This window comes from Antechinus flavipes, chromosome 4, assembly GCF_016432865.1.
Source record: "Antechinus flavipes isolate AdamAnt ecotype Samford, QLD, Australia chromosome 4, AdamAnt_v2, whole genome shotgun sequence".
In the NCBI taxonomy this organism is placed as follows: Eukaryota; Metazoa; Chordata; class Mammalia; order Dasyuromorphia; family Dasyuridae; genus Antechinus; species Antechinus flavipes.
Window position 1 is genome coordinate 180,611,749 of NC_067401.1, and position 18,364 is coordinate 180,630,112.

Genomic DNA, 18,364 nt, shown 5'->3' on the forward strand with positions numbered 1-18,364 from the left:
CCATTATCTGCCTCTTTTGCTTCTACTAACATGCTGTAAGTGGATGAAGTCACAATATTATATTTAAGATTTTTTATTCTTCCCTGAGTCTTTCTTCCCTCAAATCCTTCATTTGTTTCAAGCTTGAAACATCTCCCTGTATCACAACCCTATCAACTTACTTTGTTGAGAAAATTGAGGCCTTGTGACATGAACTCTTTCTTCTTTTCCCTTCATCTTGAAATCCACTGAAATAATATCCTACTCTCTTAAGTTTGTAATAAGGTGACACTTCTCCTTACTAAGACCAACCACCCCTTTCCAAATAACCTTAATTCTACCTTATCTCCAAAAGACTGCATCTTCAATTCACAATTCTCTCTCTCCTCTGTCTCTGTCTGTCCCCTCTCCCTTCCCCCATCCCATCCCTTCTACTTTTAAATATGCCCAAGTCTTGTCTAACCTTAAAAAATCTCCACTAGATTAGTGGTTATCAAACTCTTTGGTCTCAGGATACCTTTATACTCTTAAAAATTACTGAAGATTCCAAACAGTCAAACCAATAGCCAATTTGTCCATTAGACAAATATGTCATGCGAGATTGGAATTCAAAGGACAGACATATCCAGAAAAAAACTCTATCTTTCCCCCCAAAACCCTCCCTTCTTTCAAATCATCTTATTTTTGTCAACCTGACAGAATTTCTACCATTCTTCTAGATTCTTAACCACCATATTATCTTTCACTCATCACTCTTCATTACCCTATACATCTAATTAAATCTTGTTCCTGCCTCTGCATTTCTATTATCTGATGCTTTCTCTCACATAGCCACCACCTATGCACCACTGCAAAAGCTTTCTAATTATTTGGGCCTCAACAATCTCCCCATTCAACTCATACTCTGATCTAATCACATTACAGCTTTAATCAATGAACTCCACTGATTTTCTTGTCTCTACAATCAAATATAAATGCCTCTGAAATTTAAAGCCATTCTTAACATACCAATTTATCTTTTATACATGCAAACACATATGTGTGTGTGTGTGTGTGTGTGTACACACACACACACACACACACACACACACACACATTTCTCTTTGCTTCAAAGTTCAATTAAACTGGCCTCCTCTCTGTACTTTACATACTCCATCTTCCATCTCCATACCTTTACAGTGGACATTTCCCATGACTAGAATGCATTCTTCCCATATCTCTAGTTTGAATATCTTTTCTTCTGAAAGTCTGCTCAAGCCCAAATTTCTACAGCAAGATTTTCTTAATCTTCTTCCAACCCCCAATTTCCCGGTTCAAATGTCAATATCCTTTCTCACACTATCTGGTAGAGTATATTTTTATATTTACCAAATATATACATATACATACATATATATATATATGTATGTATACACGTGTGTGTGTATACATATATCTACAGACATACACATATGTACATGCAGGTATGTAATTATTCTACAACTATATGGAAGGCAGGTGGCAGAATGTTGGGCCCAGAGTCAGGGTCCCAAGTTCAAATCTGATCTCAGACATTAATTGTGACCCTTGTCATTTCTCTGCCTTAGTTTCCTCAACTGTAAAATGATCATAATAGCATCTACTTCAGGATTGGTGTAGTTATATTTGTAAATTGCTTAGCAGTATGTGGCACAAAGCAGGTGCTTAATAAATGCTTGTTCCTTTCCTTTTACATTGTCTTTCCCCATTAGAATATAAACTCCTTGAAGGCAGAGATTACATCTAAAATTTTTTATCTTCAGTGCCTAAGATAGTACATAGCATAAACTAGTTTCTAATGCTTTTTTATTGCTGGTTACTGCCTACATACTGTATTCAACTGCATTCCAAATAAATAAAGGGGATGGAAGGGCATAACTGGTTCAATAGCATATAATCAAACATTTCAAAAAAACTAAACATAAATCCTCTTTTTGTTTTTACAGTGTTTAGGTACAAGACACTAAGAGACCAAAAATGGGATTTTTATTTGGGGAAAAAAAGTAAATGATGAAATGAAGAGAACAAATAATGCAAAAAACAAACCTTTAGAAAGTCAAATCCAAAAACATTTTTCAATATACAAGAATGGAACTACTACTCTAACTACTATACATAATTGAATGTTATTACATATTAATGAAACAAATCTTAATATATATAAATAAACTCTAATATGTTACACTTTGGTGGACTGTAAATCATTTTTTTTAATGCAAGTTCATCATGTGATTACTTTATATGATATTCTCTGAAACATTTTGCATGAACACCTTTCTGGCATTTTTCACATCTGGTATTTGTTTGAGAATGGCAAAGTGCACATCGGGTTCGTTTATCCTGGTGAACGATCCAATGACCAATCATGTCAAATCTGCTCTCTGTTTCTAAACGTCTACTTCTTCTTCCTTGGGATGACATGTCAGCATTGCTTTCCAAATAAACACAAGCAATGTATCTTCTGAAAGCCAAAAGATCTACCTGAGTCTCTTCATTACAGATTCTGTGAAGTTGCCATGCATTATTTAGAGCCACATCAATAATGTAACTTATAAAGGTAGAATACCATTTCATTCCTCTAATTTTCACCTTATATTTGGAAATATTTTGGTCCATTTTGGCAACACCTCCTATCTTCTCATTGTACAACCTCACCAATGATGGCTGATGTACCCGAGTACTAGTTTTAGATGCACTTGAATTACAATTTGTTAGTTTTACAGATTCTATTCCAACTGCATTGGAACATACATCAGTAATACTGCTGTCATGCCAACGGCATACAATGATTTTCTCACTTTCCTCCACTTTGTAATCAAATGAGCCTTTTGTTATTTTTTTAAAATCTTTCGGATCTTTGAATGGGCATTTTTCAGTCATGTATTCATGGACAGTTCCCGTGGCTTTAACCCCCTTTTCCCTCAAAATTGACATTAATTTGACACTTGTAAAAATTTTGTCAAAATAAATATGATATGGCAGACAGCCTCGTGCCTGAAGTGCATCTACAAATTTTATCACCATACTTCCTCCTAAATCTATATCTTTTTCTGGTTTTGTGAATAATGTTCCCTGAGAGGGCTCAAACCAGACTAAATACCCTCTGCTAGTTGTTCCACACCAAATCTTATACCCAAATCGAATGGGTTTGCCCTTGTGCAAATGCTTAGATCCACGATGTCCAAAATATTCACACATGGATTCACCAAAGCTATAATATTCCTCTAAAGGAGCATGCTTTTGGAAATTCTGATTCATCAAAATTATGAGAGGCCTTACTTTTGCAAATCTATCACTCTCATCAAGTTCACTGTTATCAGCAAAGTGTAAGTATGAAAATATTAATTCAAATCTGTCCCTTCTAATTGCATCAGCAACAAGGTGATGATGTGAATCAGGAGATGTTTCCCAAAACATTCTCCTTCTAGGATAAGAAATATAACCACTCAGAATCAGTATACCCAAAACACACTTTAATTCCTGGGCTGTAAGATCTAAGTTGACATTTTTCTGCCAAGCATAACGATTGGTTTCACTAACAATGAAATTAATTGTTCCTTCATCAAAAAACAATTCAAAAAGTCCAACTGGGCTCAATTCCTGACTCTTAAGATACTCAATATGAGGATCTGATGCAGACCAACTTACAAAATCAGGTCTAATATCTCTTTTGGTCCAAATCCTCCTTAGTTCAGCAATTCTCTTCTGTCTCTTTCTTGCTGGTTGTAGTTCAAGTTCTTCATTGTCCTCCCCAGTATCAGAACCCTCAGATATCACAGTAGCATGTAGCATGCTTCCAGGCAAATTCCCTCCTTTATGTCCCTCTTCATCTCCTGAGTCCTCATCAGTGAAGTCTCCTACGGCATTATCAGGTGGTGAGATGAATATAATTTCTTTCTCTTTGGTAGACTCATCTTCCAGAGAATTCAGAACTTCAAGCAACTTAGCAGATCTTATCTTAGGACTAAGCAATTTTCCAGATGCATCTCCTCTAAAAGTACAGAATACAGACATTACTGGGTGGAGGAAACTCTGGATCAGATAATTTTTTTTGTTACCTGCTATTATTTTTAAAGCTAATACTAGATAGGAAGAAAAAAATTTTCCCAAAATTTTCACCCAGGCACACAGGAATAAGAAAACAGAAAAAAATGATGAATAACAGCAGACTTTGCCAAATTTTAGAGCAAGAAGGTACTTTAGTGACCATACAATTCACCTCTTTTCTTTTTGAAGATGAGAAAACTAGTATCTGGTGAATAAAATAACTTTCCCAAAGTCATATAATTAATGAGTGGCAGAATCAGGCCTGAGACACACCTACCAATTTCCAATTCAAGACCTATTCTACTATATTATACTGGCTGTTTCAAGTACAAAGAATTCATAAACCAACCCTCACATACTAATTTCCAATTTCTAATATTAGAAAAACAAGCATTATTTAAGAAAATCCTTGGCAGTGAACTGCCCAGGTGAGAGAAAAACAGGGCAGTCAAAATAATGAAGTTTTAAGAGCATTTATTGCTAGTTAGCGACTGAACCCTAACACCAACACTGGAGGGTCAGTAATGAGTGGCCCTGGGGCCATATATTTATAGAAAGAAGAGAAAGACATCAAAATGTTTCTTGATACATTTGTCATAATAAAGGAATTTCTATTCTAAACAGGAAGCAAAAAAAGTTATCACTCTAAGAGGGTTGTTCTCAGGCAGCAGCAAGCAGCATTTCTTATCAGGTTGTCAAGGTCTCAGGATTCTCAGGACAGTACATCTGGATTGTTAAAAATACCCTCTGCATTAGGGAGTGAAGAACTAGTAATAAACTTCTAACTACAAAGATTCAAGATTATGTTTCTCATGGTCCCATCTGGGGTGCTTTTCCATTTCAGAATCACCTAGGCAGTTTTTCTAATAGCACTCCCCAAAAAGTAAAGAACATCTTTTTAGATACAGAATAATCAACCATTCTGTACAAAATACATTTTTTCTATTTCTATCCTTTTTCATTTCTCATTGCTCTTTCCCATTTCCTTTACTTTTATCTTTCCTTCTTTCCATTTCTTTGATTCCTGAGAACTGCTTAGTTGTACCAGCAGCATTTTAAGATGTTGATTTTTATTTTTCAATAATAAATTCCTTATTATTTTATTTTTAATTTAACAAAACAAGTATTTCTATAACATAATGCAATAAAAAAGATGATCATATATAAAATTGCAAATCTACTATGCACAACTTGCTATTCCTTTCAATATACAATAAAATTATGTTAAAATAATAAATAATTTTTTTTGGCCCTGTGACTTCATCAATGTCTTAGAAAGTTGCCCAGGGAAGTAAGAGAGTAAGTAACTGATTTATCTATAGTCACAAAACCAGCACATGTTATTAAATGAACTCATACACAAAACTACTACTCATAAATTCAGCTCTTTATCCACTATACAATATGGCCCCTCTATTAATTTTGTGGAAAAGGTAAAAATTGTCAAAATATCCTGTATAAAATGGCAATTCTTACCTTGAGATTGATGCCATAGTGTGCTGAGGGAAAGAGCTCTTTTTTCACATTCAAGAGTCCAAATTTCTCCCTACAACAATAAAAAATAATTTTCTTGGAAACACACTTAATTCAAACATTTTCATAAAAGAAACATAAAACTTTAGACAATTTTAGCCTAGAAATAAAAGTTTCTGATTCAAAAGTCTTCTTTCATAAAATGACTTCTACCATTTTTCTTATATTCAATATTTAAGAACCTACTATATGCAAAGCATTCCTATCATTTCTTGATAGAGATATACTAAAATAGTTTTAGAAATACTATTGCCCAAATTCTTATTATCTCTTGAATCTTCTCACACCAACCTTTACCATCAATTGAGGAACTCAACACCTACTTTACTGGGAAAACCCAGCTCATTCAAGATGAACATTCTCTTTTCTTAGCCTCAAAATCCTTTGATATCTCCTCTATCTAGTCTTTGATAATTATGTGATTCTTTACCTTTAGTTCATTCTTTCCTGATTTTTTCCCCCTGGAAGACTGCAATCTCACTCATCCCTCATCTTGCTCTTTAAATCTTCAACTTTTCTCTATTGATTCCTTCCCTACTAGGAATCTGTTTTTAATCTGTTTGCCCCAGTTTCCTTTACTGTAAAAAGGAAATGTTATGAGCTATTTACTTCCTCAATGAAAATGAGTCTCTGATTACCAGTGCTCTCTCCCCTGTGCCCTTTAACCATCCTATAAATGCTAACATTATTATTATTGCTACTTTCAACTAGCTCAATGTCTCTCCCCTGTCCTTAAAAAATTCTCACTTTCTCTGAAAACATACTTCTTTCTCTCTCCTTTTCTCATCCAAACTTCTAGAAAAAACTACCTCCATTCACTGTCTCTAATTCTTATTCTTCCACTCCTTCCTTGACTCTTTGTAATGTAGCTTTTGATTTTATCATCACCTAAAATCGCTCTTTTCAAAGTTATCAACAATCTCTACTTGATAGTTTTTTCTAAGTTTTCAAGCTTTTTAATATCTATGCTTTATCTGATACTACTGACTATACTCTCCTCCTGGACACTTTTTCCTCTTGGTTTTCCTTAGACTATTACTACCTGACTCACTGGCACCTTCTCAATTTCTCTAAAGGTTAATCATTCATATTATGCTTTCTGAGGATGTTTCTCAAGACTTTGTTCTTGGATGTTCTGGATGTTTCTTCCTTCTTTCTATGCTTACTGCCTTAAGTTACTAATTACAATTGATTTAAATATTATCTCCACAGAGAGAACTCAGAGAACAAACAAAGTAGATGTCCCAGAGACATATCAAACTCAACCTGTCTAAATCCCTTAATTCCACTCCCTTTCAAACTTCCCTGCTTCAATAGAAAGTACCATCATTCTTCTGGTCACCCAATTACTGATAATAACTTGATGATGCTATCTGACCCATATCAATGTTTCCAACCACCAGTTAGAGCTAAAAAATTGTACTAATTCAGGAAACGTTTACTTCTCAAAATCCTTATTTCTAAAAACCTATAATTTTTTTAAAAACTAACTTCTTAACTATTCTTCCTATCCTTAGTTTCCTCCTCCTCTTACTTACCTACCTTGTCTAATTCCCAGAACTTCCTGGGAGCCAAAGAGAAACTACAATCTCACTGCTGAAGATTGTAAAGAATTTCAAAATTTTAGAAGTGTGAAGTATAGTCTGGGATGGAATAGATAAACATTAGTAGCATTAAGTCCCATTCTCTGATCTTATAAAAACCAGATAAAGTCATACAAAATGTGTTAGAATCCCTAGAAGCTGTTAAGTCATTAGAATTGATAGAGACAATAATTATGTAATATAGCATGGTTCAGTATGATTGATCTGATCTTACAAGGAGATGTTATGGACCAGAAGAAACAAGGTACTAAGTGGAACTGAGAAACAATGCTTGTTTTCACACCTTTAGAGAGCTCATTTAAGCAAGAAGCTCTTAGGGCCAGAGAGCACTCTGGGAGGAAACCCATAATCCCACTCTTGGATCCCACAATCCCACTGGAGAAGGAGCATAAGTAGAGCTTCAGTGAGCCAGTCAAGTTAGTTCAGGAGAAGCCCTCTCTTGGAGGTGCAACCAGATTCATCTCACACCACTGTGGTGGCTGGGTTCCTGCACTTCCCCCACTGAGACCAAGGCTGGTCTGAAAGGCTCTCCAGAAAGCTGCCCAGCCCCAGGCAAGGAGACAAGACTCAGAAGGAACACTCTGGGAGATTGAGAGCCAGTCAGTCAGTTCAGAGAGAAACCCTCTCTCGAGGCAAGACAACTCAAGAGCTCTTGGGATCAAGCAGAAAGATAGGCCTCTAAGAAAAACTAAACGGGCTATTTTGGAAGGAGAAAATAAACATTTGCATTTTAATCAGCTGGCTGCATTTTGAAGTGATTATTACTTTCAACTGAAACTAAGGCTGCCTCCAGAAAGCCTGCCCAAGAAATCTGCTCTCAGAAAAAACCATTATATTATTTTAAAGAAGGAAAAAACACCACAAAAATGTAGCTTCTGCTTCTAATGACAGTATCAAGATTGGAATGTTAACTTTTATAAAGGCCTCTTAGAAATCACTCAATATACCCAATTTGTTTTGATAGTCCAAGGAGTTTATTACAGCTTGTTTTTAAGGTCACACAACAACAGGCCAGGGACTAAAACCCAGATGTTAATTCCCTTACAATTTCCATTTCACTGTAAAAATAGAAGTGATTTCTTAGTTCCAACATACATTTCTAAAACTTAATTTTCTTAAATGCAAAAAAACTATACAAGAAACTATTCTAGGATGATGTTCATGTGAGCATGAGTGATTCCACAAGTCACAACATAAATTTAGACAACCTTTTTTTAAAAATTTATTTCTTAATGATTATAAAGTTGAATAACTGAAGAGGGAGATTCTCCTGGCTATTATGGCCAAACTATAAATTTTTAGTAGCTACATCACAAGGTTGCTGTGAAATTTAAATGAGATAATGAATGTAAAGTTCCTAAGTAAAGTACAAAATGCACTATATTAATATTAGCTGTAAATGTGATTAACATTTGTATATCTGTCATGTCTCTTTTATAAGAAAAAAATATCTGCAATCCTATGTACTACAAAATGACTAGAGTTAAAAACTCATTATTTAACAAAAATTGCTGAAAAAAACTAGAAAATAGTAATAGAAATAAGGCATAAATCACCTTCTTACACCCTATAGCAAGATAAAGTAAAAATGCGTTCACAATTTAGGTGTAAATGATTTTACTATAAGCAAACTTGAAGAGGAAAGAATAGTTTACCTGTCAGATCTTTAAAGAAGGAAGGAATTCATAACCAAGGAAGAATTAGAGAACATTATGAAATTACAAAATGGATAATACTGATTACATTCAATTTAAAAGTTTTTGCACAAACAAAACCAAGATTAGAAGGGAGCAAAAAGCTGGGAAACAATTTTTATAGCCAGTGTTTCTGATTAAGGCCTCATTTCTAAAACATATAGAGAACAGAGTCAAATTTATAAGGATAATCCTCAATTGATAAATGATCAAAGGATTTGAACAGATTATTTTCAGATGAAGAAATTAAAATCACTATAGTCATATGAAAAAATGCTCATAATCACTAATGATTAGAGAAATGTACATTAAAACAACTCTAAGGTACCACCTCACTCCTATCAAATGATTAAGATGACAGGAAAACATAATAATAAACAGTCGAGAGGATATGGGAAAACAGACACTAATGCATTGTTGATGGCATTGTGAACTGATCCAGCCACTCTGGAGAGCAATTTGAAATTTAAAACTGTGCATACCGTTTGATCCAGCAGTGTCACTATTGAGTCTGTATCCCAAAAAGATCATAAAAGAGGAGAAAGGACCTACATGTACAAAAATGTTTGTAGCAGCTCTTTTTGTGGTGGTCAGGAATTAAAAATTAAGTCAGTGCCCATTAACTGGAGAATGGTTGAATAAGTTGTGATATATGAATGTAATGAAATAATGTTCTATAAGAAATAATAAGCAGAATGCTTTCATGAATACCTGGCAAACCCTCTATGAGCTCAAGCAAAGTGAAAGGTACTGTGTACAAACTAATGGCAATGTTGTGGGATTATTGTCTGTGAATAACTTTGCTATGCACAGCAATACAATGATCCAAGACTATTCTGAAGGACTTATGATAAAAAATGCTATCTATACCAAGAGAAAGAACTAATTGTGTCTGAATACAGACTTTTTTTTTTCTTGACAGTTTTTTTTGGGAGGAAGAGAGCTATATTTTCTTTTGTAACATGACTTTTATGAAAATATTTTGTATAACTTTACATTCGCCTTCTCAATGGGGAGGCAGGGATAGAAAATCTGGAACTCTAAATTTTAAAAACAAATGTAAAAAAATTGTTTTACATATAAGTGGAAAAAATAAAAATATTGAAACATTAAAAAGAAATGATAAGTAGATTGATTTCAGAAAAGCCTAGAAAGACTTACATGGACTGATGCTGAGTGAAGTGAGCAGAACCAGGAGAACACAGTACACAATAATGGTAAGATTATTTGATGATCAACTATTACAGACTTTTTACAACAACTTTTTTTTTCTCAGAAATGCAGTGATCCAAGGTGGATTCAGAGGAAGACTGAATCAGATTGAAGCATATCATTTTCCCCTTTTTTTGTTTGTTTTTTCTTTCTTGTGTTTTTTCCCCTTTTGTTATGATTTTTCTTTCACAACATGTTTAATATGGAAATATATTTTAAATGACTATACATATGTAACCTACATCAGATTGCTTGCTGTCTTGGGGAGGAAGGAGACAAGTGAGGAAAGGTGAAAAATTTGGGACTCACAACCTTACAAAATGAATGTTGAAAACTATCTTTATGTGTAATTAGAAAAATAAAACACTACTGAGAAAAAAAGAAACTACTGCTATAGTTTAGGTTTTGGAGGAAGGATTGGATGAAGGGAAGAATAAGTAGGGGAGAAATACAAGAAACATTATAGATCTAAGAGAAAAGATTTAGCAACGGATTTAATGTAAGTAAAGAAAAAGGTAAGAGTCAAATATGATTCTAAGATTTTAAACCTGGGTGTCTAAAAGGATGAAGATGTCTGATGAAATAAGAAACTTTAGGAAAAAGTTAGATTTTAGAAGACAGAGAAGATAGTAATGTACTCTGACTCCTTTTGATTTTTAAAGGGAAAAAAATATTAAAGTTAAGTCACTACTAAGCTATTTTCATACTTTTATTTCTAAACATCTAGAAAAATCTAAAGACAATCTATACTTTCTCTTCACCATCAAAACTTTTGGTATGTTGGCTCCCATCCACATTACTTTGACTTGCTAAAAGTCTTGCCCATTCAAGTCCTTTCATAATGTTCAAAAGTGATTACACATTTCTCAACATTTTTGCTTCTCAAGAATTCTGTAATAATATTCTCTTGGGTATTCTCTCTCAAACTTTTATTCCTCTGACTCATCTTCTTTGTGTCATTTTAAGGTGACTACCAGAAGACTCTTTCCTTAGCTTCTGTTGCTTTTCTTGGTTCATTCTCCATTGGTGATGTCATCTACTTCTATGGATAATCCCTATGCAGAGGACTTCCAGATTTATATCCCCAGTTCAAATCTCTTCACTAGTTTCCAGTTCTATATTTCCAAATGCCTGCTATGTATTTATGCTAGATATTCTGATATCAACAGCATCTTCAAATTATGGATTCATAGATTTTAGAGTTTCAAGATATCTTATTAATCACACTGTCCAACACTCTCACTTTATATTATCCAACTGAAACAATTAAATACTTATGTATAAGGTACTGTATTAGGAGCTTCGAATATATATATTTTTTCAAACACATAATACATGCCCTTAAGGAGACTACCTTTGTGGAGACCATTGTAAGAAAACACTTCCAAAGCCCATTCCAGCTCCATATTTATGATCCTAGTAGAAAAAACATAGGATTTAGAGTCAGAATATCTGTATTTAAATCTCAGTTCCAATACTCTCTGACTGCATAACATTACATGGGCAAGTTATTTAACTAAGCCTCTGCTAACGCACCTGAAAAAAAAAAAAAAAAAGAGAATATTCACATGATACTATCTACTTGATAAGAAAGTTCTTTATCAATCTTAAAACATTATATAAGTATGAAAAACAATTCAGAACAATTTCATCTAGTCAAGGCTAAATGTTTGGATTCACCCTCATGTCAGCAAAAAAAAAAAAAAAAAAAAAAATCACCAGATCACTGCTATCACAAAATCACAAAACTATATCAAAATTATTGATTATTCCAAATAATTTGCACATTATTATAGACAGAATTAGCAGGTGGCAGTGCCATGGAAACCAATTAGGAGAGTATCTGGTGGGAAATGGTTGTCAGTATCCCCCAAAGCTTCATAGTAGTCCTGGATGATTAAGAAAAAGAAAAGAAAATTCAGCAATTAAGTAATTACTGTCTCTGAGAAATCAGTTTTTGTAGAGGGATGGGATCAGAAGCCAGTGTACCAAGGCTTAAGAAGTAGATAGTAAGTAAGTATAATAATAAAGCAAGCAAAGATCAGTCTTTTTAAAAAATACTTTTTAGACTTCTTAAAAGACCAGTCTTTTTAAGTATTGTGAAAGAGAGGAAAGATAGCTTAAGAGGATGACAGGTTATAGTGAAGGTTTTTTTTTTTAAACGATGTATGTATACCTGAGGTTATTTGTAGGCAGCAGAGAAAACGATAGGACAAGGTCAAAAATGAGAAGAGAAAAAGGAATGGTGCATGAGGTTTCTAGAAAGGGGACAGCCAAAGGAGAATCAGCTGTTAATCAGAAACTTGGTTTTGAGATGAAGATTATGATAAATGATGATTGAGTTCACAATGGATGATGAATTTTTTTCAATAAATAAGGAATGGTCATCTGCTAAGAGTCTAAGAAGTATGGATATGATTAAGAGGCTACAGTTAGTTTGGAACAAAAACTCTGGGGAGCTCAAGAAAACAATCAGGAAAGAATAAAATTTTTGCCATATAGTGTTAAGAACTCCTATACAATGAAATTTGCAGTGGACTCAAAGTGGCAGTTACCTCAGTGGTGATTCCTGATAATGTGGCGAAGGATAAGTGTCACATTCCAAAGAGAATTCAGCATGTCCAAAAGTGAACTCTTCTGCTCTACCCACCACAAAAAAGACCTTATTTCTAAATTCTCAATTTCTGCTGACAGCACCATCATTCTTCCAATTTCAAAAATAGTCAAAGCTGCTTCTCCCTTTTCTTTCACACCTAATAACAATCACCAAATCCTGTTGAGACTATTTCTATTCTGTCTCAAGCTTCGTTTTTACTACCAGTCACTATTCACTTATATCATGCTGTTCCTCCATCCTCAAATTGGTATTTAAATTATGTACCTGCCTTTTCTCCTTTATAGAATTAAACTCCTTGAAAATAAGAGCTTTATAACCTCAATGTTTCATTATTGTATTCCTAGTACAGTGTAGATGCTTAATGACTGTCATTTAAAAATGAGAAAGGACAAAATAATACTCGTATGGCAGGTTCACTCCTGTACTCTTCTCAAAAATAACTTCTGTTCTTGTTAGTTCTGGCCTATCTTTAAAATTCTAGGATCACAGCACTAAAACTGGAAATGCCCTGAAAGCCTATCTAATTCAACCCCTTCATTTTTCAGATGAGAAACTGAGAGACAAAGAGAACTGTCTAAAGACACAAAGATAGTGAGCATCAAAGACAAGATTCGAACCCATGTCCTTTAAATTTAGAGGGAATGTTCTTTCCCCTATCATTTTATAGAGCTTCTTTCTGCAAAATGGATAAGTGAATCTATATTAATAAGAAATATATTTAAGAAATGAAGTATAATCCAAAAAGAGTGATTATCACTATCTACTTTTAACAAATGCTAAGAAAATTAAGACAACTCTGAGACACCACTACCCACCTGTCAGATTGGCTAAGATGACAGGAAAAAATAAGGATGAATGTTGGAGGGGATGCGGGAAAACTGGAACACTGATGCATTGTTGGTGGAGTTGTGAACGAATCCAACCATTCTGGAGAGCAATCTGGGATTATGCCCAAAAAGTTATCAAATTGTGCATACCCTTTGATCCAGCAGTGTTTCTATTGGGCTTATATCCCAAAGAAATACTAAAGAAGGGAAAGGGACCTGTATGTGCCAAAATGTTTGTGGCAGCCCTGTTTGTAGTGGCTAGAAACTGGAAATTGAATGGATGCCCATCAATTGGAGAATGGCTGGGTAAATTGTGGTATATGAATGTTATGGAATATTATTGTTCTGTAAGAAATGACCAGCAGGATGAATACAGAGAGGACTGGCGAGACTTACATGAACTGATGCTAAGTGAAATGAGCAGAACCAGGAGATCATTATACACTTCGACAACGATATTGTATGAGGACATATTTTGATGGAAGTGGATTTCTTTGACAAAGAGACCTGAGTTTCAATTGATAAATGACGGACAAAAGCAGCTACACCCAAAGAAAGAACACTGGGAAACGAATGTGAACTATCTGCATTTTTGTTTTTCTTCCCGGATTATTTATACCTTCTGAATCCAATTCTCCCTATGCAACAAGAGAACTGTTCGGTTCTGCAAACATATATTGTATCTAGGATATACTGCAACATATCCAACATATAAAGGACTGCTTGCCATCTAGGGGAGGGGGTGGAGGGAGGGAGGGGAAAAAAATCGGAACAGAAATGAGTGTCAATATAATGTAATTATTAAATAAAAAAACTTAAAAAAAAAAAAAAAAAAAAAAGAAAATTAAGACAACTCTGAGACACCACTACCCACCTGTCAGATTGGCTAAGATGACAGGAAAAAATAAGGATGAATGTTGGAGGGGATGCGGGAAAACTGGAACACTGATGCATTGTTGGTGGAGTTGTGAACGAATCCAACCATTCTGGAGAGCAATCTGGGATTATGCCCAAAAAGTTATCAAATTGTGCATACCCTTTGATCCAGCAGTGTTTCTATTGGGCTTATATCCCAAAGAAATACTAAAGAAGGGAAAGGGACCTGTATGTGCCAAAATGTTTGTGGCAGCCCTGTTTGTAGTGGCTAGAAACTGGAAATTGAATGGATGCCCATCAATTGGAGAATGGCTGGGTAAATTGTGGTATATGAATGTTATGGAATATTATTGTTCTGTAAGAAATGACCAGCAGGATGAATACAGAGAGGACTGGCGAGACTTACATGAACTGATGCTGAGTGAAATGAGCAGAACCAGGAGATCATTATACACTTCGACAACGATATTGTATGAGGATGTATTCTGATGGAAGTGGATTTCTTTGACAAAGAGACCTAACTCAGTTTCAATTGATAAATGATGGACAGAAGCAGCTACATCCAAAGAAAGAACACTGGGAAATGAATGTGAACTATTTGCATTTTTGTTTTTCTTCCCGGGTTATTTTTACCTTCTGAATCCAATTCTCCCTGTGCAACAAGAGAACTGTTCGGTTCTGCAAACATATATTGTATCTAGGATATACTGCAACATATGTAACATGTATAGGACTGCTTGCCATCTGAGGGAGGGGGTGGAGGGAGGGAGGGGAAAAATCGGAAGAGAAGCGAGTGCAAGGGATAATGTTGTAAAAAAAATTACCCTGGAATGGATTCTGTCAATAAAAAATTATTATAAAATTTTTAAAAAATGCTAAGAATTTTTATACATGATCCATAATAGTCTTCCATTCACCCCATTTCCCCTAATTTTACTATGGAAAAAGAGAAATGGTCATTTTTTTCTTATATGGAAAAAGTTATGTAAAATAAATGCCTTTTTTTTTTTACTAGAAATAAAAAAATAAAATTAAGCTTAAAACATATAAAAAGGTAAATGGAAATTTAATAACAAGATAGATTTTGATTGTTCAGTAGAGCTTTGTTACAATACTCTTGTCATCTGTCAGGAATTCAAATTTAAAAGGATCACAGGGTGAAGAACTGAAAGAGACCTTATTGATAATAATGTCCAGTCACTTACTTAATTCTAAGGAAGAGAAAATGAGATTGAGTAGTTAACCAGCAAACATTCTTTCCACTATACCATACTGAGAAAAATTATGAGGGAATATTAGCTGAGAAGGGCAGTGTGGAACTAGAAGAATAATTTTTAAAATAATCAATATATACAGAAAAATTTTGAGATTTTACAAAACAACAAGGCTCAAAAAAACAAAGATGAAAAATACCACTCACCTCCTAACAGAGAACGATAAATAACTTAAAAAGTAGAAAAAAAGACGTAATTTGGACATGGCTAATTTGAGTATTCGTTTTGTCTGATTATGCAGCTATATATATTGAGGGGCTTGTTTTTCAGGTTTTGTTTTGCTTTTCAATTTATTCAAGGTGCAAAAAGGATTATTTTTTAATTGAAAGAATAAACTTTTAAAAATTGAAACCCAGCGGGGGCAGTCAATTAAAAAAACCAAACAAGAAATAAATCTTAAGAAGAACAGATCAAATAACAAATGCTAAATCATAAGGGAACCACTGCCAGAATTCAATCGCATAAAGCTCTATTTTTCTTCACTCTTACATTAACACTTAAGTATTCCCCATCACTATGGACCCCAGCGCAAGAGCAAATCCAGCGCGCCAGTGTTCAACGCAGCCCCACAGTGCCCAGGTGCATAGCAAGGAAAGACTTTGGCTCGTGCAGGCCTCATTTCTCCACACCTTGGCCTACCCTTTCCAGGGGTCCTCAAACTACGCCCCGGGGGCAGATGCGGCAGCTGACTACGTTTATATACCCCCTCACCCAGGGCTATGAAGTTTCTTTATTTAAAGGCCCACAAAACAAAGTTTTTGTTTTTACTATAGTGCGGCCCTCCAACAGTCTAAGGGACAGAGAACTGGCCCCCTATTTAAAAAGTTTGAGGACCCCTGCTTCTCTTCCCGCAGTCTAGGGCAGGAACCAAGTGGAGATGAGGAAGGTGGGAAGCGTGTGCGTCGGGGACCTCTGGTCTGTGAGCTGCAATGTTCCATTTTAGGCCGCAGAGCCAGATTCGCAGTTATGTCTCGGAACATGTCGCGAACTTAATCCGGAAGGAGAGCAAGGAAAAGGGCAAATCGTGTTCCTCTTGTTAAGTCCAGAGAGCCGAACAGTCGGGGCAGTAGGGCCTGGAGTCTCCCTAGGCCCAGGGAACCAGAAATGGATAGAACATAACGTCACCATTACGAAAGCCTGGCAGGGATCTTCATCACTCACCCACCACCACCACAAGAGGAGATCCCTGAAAGTCACTCCTTCGTGAAGGATGGGGGAGGGAGAGTCCATCAACATTTCGGTAAAGAAACAGACACATGGATTATAAATGATGCCTACCTGCGAGGAAAAGGGTCGAGGGAGGGGCCGTCAGCCCCAAGCATTCTGTCTACGCCGCTCAGTACATACAATAAACGGTGCACAGATCAGGAAGCTTACAGCAGGCTAACAGAAATGGGCCCAAGAGGAAGGAAATTCGGACCTGCGCAAACGCCCTCGTCTCGTATGCGCAACCTCCGGCACAAAAGCTGTTAGTCGCATTTCTCGGGGAGGCTCCGCCCCTTTCGGCTGGTTGGTTTAGCTTCCGGGAAGCCGGGAATCCCAGGCCCCAAGACTGGACCACCGTGGCCAGACCGAATTGAATGAAAGAGAAAGGGTGACATCGCAGTCTTGTTTGTAATGCATTTTCAATCCAGAAAGTCCTCCTGTGTTGAAGAAGCAGCTGCTTCTCCACTTCCATGCCTTGTTGCCATCAAGAACTAACGGGAGTTATATTTGGACCTCTGCTCTGCGGCAAGGATCCACTACATTACGTGCACACCGCTCGTTGTATCTCCACTAAAGCAATATCCCACCTTGAGCAGCACTCAGCAACTGATTCTCTTTTTCAGCTTGGAGGCATGGGAAGTGAGAAGGGGATAAAGTGCTGGACTTTCCAATTTCGAAGATCCGAGTTCAGGTTCTGCAACCTGAATAGATGTGTGACCTTGGTTAGACCATTTAACCTTTGACAGCCACAGTTTTCTACATCTGTAAAATAAGGATAATATTCTTAACCTTCACATATTTATTGTGAGCATCGAATGAGAAAAGTTTAAAACTTTTTGCAAACCTTAAAGTACTATTATTTATCTGTTATAATGACTTTTGCAGGGTTAGTGTTTTCATTTTCTCCCCATCATTTTTGGTGTGGGATTTCTTTACTTTTTTTATAGTTTTAGGAGTAGGAATAATTTCATTTTATCTAATCTCATTTTACAATTGATGAAACTGAAACCCAAAGAATTAAGTGAATTATGGTCACACAGTAATCGAACTTATTGAACCTAAACTCTAAACCGATAGTTCTAGGTAGGCTAAATCGTTCTAATTCAGGGATACTAACACAAAGATTGTGATGTCGTGAAAAGAGAGGAAAAAAAGATCATTAGGAATCAGAAATCCTGGGTTATAAAGTCAGTTACTTTATATATTCACTCAGTTCTCCAATCTGAGCCTCAGTTTCTTCTAGTGTGGTTATTCAGTTTGAATGTAGATGGGTAGTATCATAAAGTTTACATTTTAAAGGAACCTTGGGAAACTTCTTGAGGGCAGGGACCTTGCTTTTGCCTTCAAAATGCTTTTGTATCTCCAGCACTTAGGATAGTATCTGACATAAGGATTAATAAATATTTATTGACTGATTGACCAGTTCAAAGACTGACATAATTAACTTGCCCAAATTTCCTTTGATCAGTTACTTTCT

General features: G+C 35.5%; 1 protein-coding gene across 2 annotated transcripts; it reads right to left on the reverse strand.

The window, feature by feature from the left end:
* Positions 1-1,961: 1,961 nt before the first annotated feature.
* PGBD2 (piggyBac transposable element derived 2) lies at positions 1,962-17,131 on the reverse strand. 2 transcript variants are annotated; one of them, XM_051995635.1, is made up of 4 exons: positions 16,960-17,131; positions 11,442-11,503; positions 5,521-5,590; positions 1,962-3,988 (listed from the first exon to the last, which is right to left on the reverse strand). In XM_051995635.1, the coding sequence occupies exons 3-4, from the start codon at positions 5,535-5,537 to the stop codon at positions 2,230-2,232; spliced, it is 1,776 nt and encodes a 591-aa protein (XP_051851595.1). In that variant the 5' UTR covers positions 5,538-5,590; positions 11,442-11,503; positions 16,960-17,131; the 3' UTR covers positions 1,962-2,229. The 2 variants fall into 2 exon arrangements, with proteins under 2 accessions (XP_051851595.1, XP_051851594.1); XM_051995634.1 differs by lacking the exon at positions 11,442-11,503.
* Positions 17,132-18,364: the final 1,233 nt, after the last annotated feature.